Here is a 5,676-nt window from a genome sequence, read left to right on the forward strand (position 1 = left end):
AAGAGTAATAAAGCAAATGAAATGTGTACATTTCTTGACTCACTATAGTTTCCATACTTTACACAGATTTCTGCAGGTAAATTTACATTATTAAATGGAGGTGTTTTGTATGTAATCTAGTATTTCACATAGTATTCTGTTGCTACTTTTACTCCAGCACTGGGAGTTATATTCGGGGCAGAAATGTCGGAGGTATTTGACCATCCTCCAGCATCTGTCTGATAATTTTCCTTCTCGCTCCGGCTGAAATGTGAGCGTCACGGAGCGACCTCCTCCTCCTCCTCCTCCTCCCCGTCTCCCCCGGACTGAAGTCCCACTGAGCGGCTCTCAAACTTCAGTGTCGAGCCTGAAAGCGGAGGAGCCGGAGCCAGCAGACACACGCAGACAGGCGGGCAGACAGACAGACAGTGGCCGCTGCACAGCTCTCCGGACCCCGCTACGGCCGCTTCTCCTCCGCGGCGCCTCACGCTCGCTTGGCGGATTCTAAACTCTCAGCTTCTCGCGTCCGATTTGTGATTTTCCCCCCATTGTTTTGTCGAAGTTTCCGACTGTCACGCTTTACCCACGGACCCTCCTCTCGCCTCCCTGTGGGATTAATCGCCTCAGCTCCACATTCAATAATTCAGCAGTGTGTCAGTGTGTGGAGCTGGGTCTTTCTGGAGTGTTTTTGTGGCGGTGTAGGCGACGCTCGGACCTGCCTCCGCCATGGGGAAATAGCGGGGATCTGTCTGTGGAAGCGACCCCGCGATTGTGACTTTTCCTCTTGTTTCATGTTGGTGTTTGAAGAGACAGAGCTCTGTTTTCTCTAAAAAACAATGAGCATGGATGGTTGCGCGCTCAAGGTGGTGATTTTCCTCTGGTGCCTGCTGGTGATTTCAGGCTCCAGCTTCGAGATCGGCTCCTACGACCTGGAGCGCGGCAGACCGGCCAAGTGCGAGCCCATCGTGATCCCCATGTGCGAGGGGATCGGCTACAACCTGACCCGCATGCCCAACTTCATGGACCACGACGACCAGAAGGAGGCTGCCATCAAGCTGAACGAGTTCGCCCCCCTGGTGGCCTACGGCTGCGACGTGCACCTCCGCTTCTTCCTCTGCTCCCTCTACGCCCCCATGTGCACGGACAAGGTGTCGACCTCCATCCCCGCCTGCAGACCCATGTGTGAGCAGGCCAGGGAGAGGTGTGCCCCCATCATGAAGAAGTTCAGCTACACCTGGCCCGACTCGCTCGACTGCTCCAAGCTGCCCACCAGGAACGACCCCAATGCCCTGTGCATGGAGGCCCCCGAGAACGAAACCCGGACGGAGGGCAAGAAGGGTGAGGGCATGCTTCCGGTGCCCCCTCGCCCCAGGCAGCCGGGCACCAGCGGCGCCCGCACGCCGGGCAGCGTGGGCTCCTGCGAGAACCCGGACAAGTTCCAGTTCGTTGAGAAGAGCCAGTCGTGTGCGCCGCGCTGCTCCCCAGCTGTAGACGTCTTCTGGTCCAGACAGGACAAGGACTTTGCCTTCATCTGGATGACGGTGTGGTCCATCCTCTGCTTCGTCTCCACTGCGTTCACTGTTTTGACCTTCCTCCTGGAGCCTCACCGGTTCCAGTACCCAGAGCGGCCCATCATCTTCCTCTCCATGTGCTACAATGTTTACTCCGTGGCCTTCATCATCCGCTCGGTGGCAGGAGCTGAGAACATTGCCTGCGACCGTGAACATGGCGAGCTCTACATCATCCAGGAGGGGCTGGAGTCCACAGGCTGCACCATCGTCTTCCTCATCCTCTACTACTTTGGCATGGCCTCCTCCATCTGGTGGGTCATCCTCACCCTCACCTGGTTCCTTGCTGCGGGAAAGAAGTGGGGCCACGAGGCTATCGAAGCCCACAGCAACTACTTCCACATGGCTGCTTGGGGCATCCCTGCTCTAAAGACCATCATCATCCTCACAATGAGGAAGGTGGCTGGGGATGAGCTGACAGGGCTGTGCTATGTAGGGAGTATGGACTCTGGGGCCCTCACAGGCTTCGTCCTCATCCCTCTGTCCTGCTACCTGGTCATCGGCACCTCTTTCATCCTCACGGGCTTCGTGGCTCTCTTCCACATCCGCAAGGTGATGAAGACGGAGGGCACCAACACAGAGAAGCTGGAGAAGCTCATGGTGAAAATTGGCATCTACTCCATTCTCTACACGGTGCCTGCCACCTGTGTCATAGTCTGCTATTTCTACGAGAGGCTAAACATGGACTACTGGAAGCTGAGGGGGCTGCAGATGAAGTGCGGCTCGTTCAACGGCCACAGCGGCGAGTGCTCGCTGCAGGCGTCCGTGCCCACTGTGGCAGTGTTCATGCTCAAGATCTTCATGTCGCTGGTGGTGGGCATCACCAGTGGAGTGTGGGTGTGGAGCTCCAAGACCCTGCAGACCTGGCAGGGCCTGTGCAGCAGGAAGCTGACGGACAGGACTAGTAGCAGGAAACCCTGCAGCGGCGTGAGCTGCGGCAGCACGCACTGCCACTACAAGTCTCCTGCTGTGGTTCTGCACATGGCCAAGACTGACCTGCACTCAGACAACCCCACACACGTCTGAGAGGGAGCACACAGCGACACACAAACACTGCAAAATGAAAACACATATGTTCTCACACACACACACACACACACACAGACACACACACACCTAATGCCCTGTGTAAGGAGCTGCTAAAGACTTTTTAAGAAGAGTGGTTGAAGTGAACTGTCAGTTACTCCTCTGCTGCTGCCAAGGGACACACAGGTACAGGCATGAGACACTAGCTATAAACAGTATTTAAAGCATAAAGGGAAATGTTCAGTATTGTTACACATATTTTTCTGTTCATAGTGTTCTGTGGAGAAAATATGCCCCAGTGTTGCAAAGCAGAAAAAAGAGACTGTTATGGGAGGCATCTCTCCTCCTGAAAGTGGCATGTTTTACTGTATAAATCTGTATAAAAGTTTTATTTATTGTAAATATATTTAATTTAAAGTTCACCTTGCCTCTTATCAGATTTGTTGTTTAGATACATTTATTAAAGGTCAAGGGAAATTAAGTGCCTTTTCTAAGAACTCTGGTTCTGGCCTTTTTGGTGGATAATAAATTTGTGGAATTCATGTTCATCGCTGACTGGTGTTATTGTTGTCGTCGTGTTGACTGCCTCACTCATTATGTGTCTTCTAATGAATATTTAACAGTTTCCACAGTGTTAAACTGAGGTTTAATAGTCACCAATGATTGCTCATATCCATCCCTGACTTTCCTGCCAGTCTTCTCCTGGGATCTTCTTTTTTTTCTTGTACACTGGGAGCTCCTCGCCAAAAATGTGTTGTCTTCCAAGTGCATGCTTCACATCCCAGAGGCGTCCACCAACAATAATCCTCAAAGAGAATCGCTGATGAATAGAGTGACAAACCGTGGCAAGTATTCATGCTTGCATCACAGTCTTAAAAAAAAATGGCAGTGGCAGCTTGCGGAGGAGTATATTTAATTAATGGCTGTTTTAATCCTTCCACAGAATCACTGTTGTTGCCCTCTCGCTGCTCCATTTGATCCTTGAGCAAACACTCATCACTTTGATGCGAGGCGACAAATCTGAAGTGGATTTCAGCCTGATTGCATGGTTTCACTGACAGATTTAAGTCGAGCACAGGCACTCAGAGTCGTGGTCGTTCATCGAGTAGATGGATTATAAACCTAATATTAACATTTCTGTGTGGTTTGTGGCTTTTGGAAGGGCATTTTTTAATTAAGGGAATTCCAGAACATGTAATTTCCAAATTTCCATTCTCAAATGATTGAATATGATACACTGCGAGGAGTTTGGTTGAGTCGAAGAAACAATGCACCCATAAATTCTTCAGAAACTGCCATGAGTTTGTACAAATAGTTTGTATAGCATTATTTTAATTAGATAAATACCCCAAATTGTGTCTTGCAACTAACTTTTCAGTCATAAAAGTCTATTTTATTGAGCACAAGAGCCACCATGTTCTCAGATGGTCCATTAAAAAGTGTAAATAAATAGTTTTTTGCATTTAACATTTTAAGTGCCAACATAAATTGGAGCCACAGACAGCAAGTTGTGTCACAGCAAACACTGGAAATCACAGTGTTTGACAGTGGTGTAATTGATTGTTTGCTATGACTGTGTGATATTGTGTCATGAGCTGCAGCAGTAACACATGGGAGTGATAATATGGAAAAAGTGTGATGACCGGGAGCTTGTTTTCATTACGTTAGTGGAACCTCAGCAGCGTGAACCAGGCGTGTGCTCGCTGACATCTCCAGAGGTTAGAAGCTGTTTTGTTTTCATTTTTCCACCATTTGCATTCCAGCTGTTTGAATATGATTCATGCTACTACAGCTTGTTCCACGTTAGTATTCATTTACCAAACACACACACACTGGTTTAAATCGAAGGTGCATCTCTGCAGTAAATTAACCACACTTCCACTCTGTGCCGTGCTGTGTGGATATGTGCAACGCCTGAGTTAACTTAAATTACATATTCCTTCCTCCTGCAGAACAAGTTGTGGGTTAACTACCAACATCCTACCTTTTTTTTGTTTTCATTACTCAGCCATTGTAGACGCTGTCCATGGCTTGGCAGGTGAGCGCTGCTAGTCCTGGACTCTGACACAGTGTGGATCACATTTAACTATTAAAAAAGGGGGGCCTGTTTTGCTTGGAGCACGCTCGCAGCCGGAGACTCGGCTGGTGGTGCTTTCAGCCACATGTTCCAGTTCATGGGTGCCTGAGCGGGGGCGCGTGCTTCCTCCCCAGTTTACACTCCAGTGACATGACCCAGAGAGGCCAAACACTTGCTGTGTGAGACACAAACCAGCTTGTTCCACCTGTGCCGTGCTGCACTGATTAGATAGGGAGGAGGTAGCTGCAGAGCGTTAAGGACATCAGGGTGGTGCAGAGGGCAAGTTTGTCTTCTGTAGCAAAGCGTCTGTTTAAACCTTTGTTTTCTTTCCCTTTCTGCATTTCTTTTTTTACATGTTTTACATTTGTTGCTAAATATAACAGACATTTTTTTAAGATTACAAAGGTCAACAGAAAAATGACCTGCAACACGATGACTTTGCCCTGGTTCTGTTTTCCCCCACAAATATGAATTCTACATTTCCAGGTCACTGACGGCTATTTTTAGCTCCTTACTCTCTCTCTCACTCGCAGAGGAAAGGAATCAGGGCTTCAGATAGAGGCAAGAAAGAACGCTTCATTCCAAAAACAGAGTTTGTTTGAGCTGTGGTTCCTTTTGGCGCCAGAGATGTGGCTGCCGGGAACACCTTTCCTACACACACACAGACACACACACACACACACACACACACACAGTCTTGCCTCTATGAATTCAGAGGACATTACATTGACTTACATTGACTACTGGAGATTTACCCCTTAAAAGCAAGACAAGTCCCCATAATGCAACTGTGCAAACAGGTTTAGGTCCCCACAAAATAAGAAATACCTGCACCACACAAACACACATTCACACACTCAGGTTTGTGCAGCTCTCCTTATTAGGACTGTGCATTGACTTCCATTCATCATGGACAGCCTAACCAAAACCTTATCCCTAACTTTAACCAAAACCAATTTATACCGAACCCTTTAACACTTTAACTTAGCAATAATTCACATCTGACCATTAACATTAACCAGGAGC

The 5,676-nt window shown here is 48.6% G+C and overlaps 1 protein-coding gene across 1 annotated transcript; it reads left to right on the plus strand.

Moving 5' to 3' along the window:
- Positions 1-277: 277 nt before the first annotated feature.
- On the plus strand, positions 278-3,115 carry fzd9b (frizzled class receptor 9b). The gene has a single exon (XM_020095313.2). The coding sequence runs from the start codon at positions 816-818 to the stop codon at positions 2,571-2,573; it is 1,758 nt and encodes a 585-aa protein (XP_019950872.1). The 5' UTR covers positions 278-815; the 3' UTR covers positions 2,574-3,115.
- Positions 3,116-5,676: the final 2,561 nt, after the last annotated feature.

This window comes from Paralichthys olivaceus, chromosome 11 (genome assembly GCF_024713975.1).
Source record: "Paralichthys olivaceus isolate ysfri-2021 chromosome 11, ASM2471397v2, whole genome shotgun sequence".
Taxonomy (NCBI): Eukaryota; Metazoa; Chordata; class Actinopteri; order Pleuronectiformes; family Paralichthyidae; genus Paralichthys; species Paralichthys olivaceus.

What these genes read in the sequence shown, in the direction of transcription:
- fzd9b (XM_020095313.2), top strand. Translation starts at nt 816, where the DNA reads ATGAGCATGGATGGTTGCGCGCTCAAGGTGGTGATTTTCCTCTGGTGC.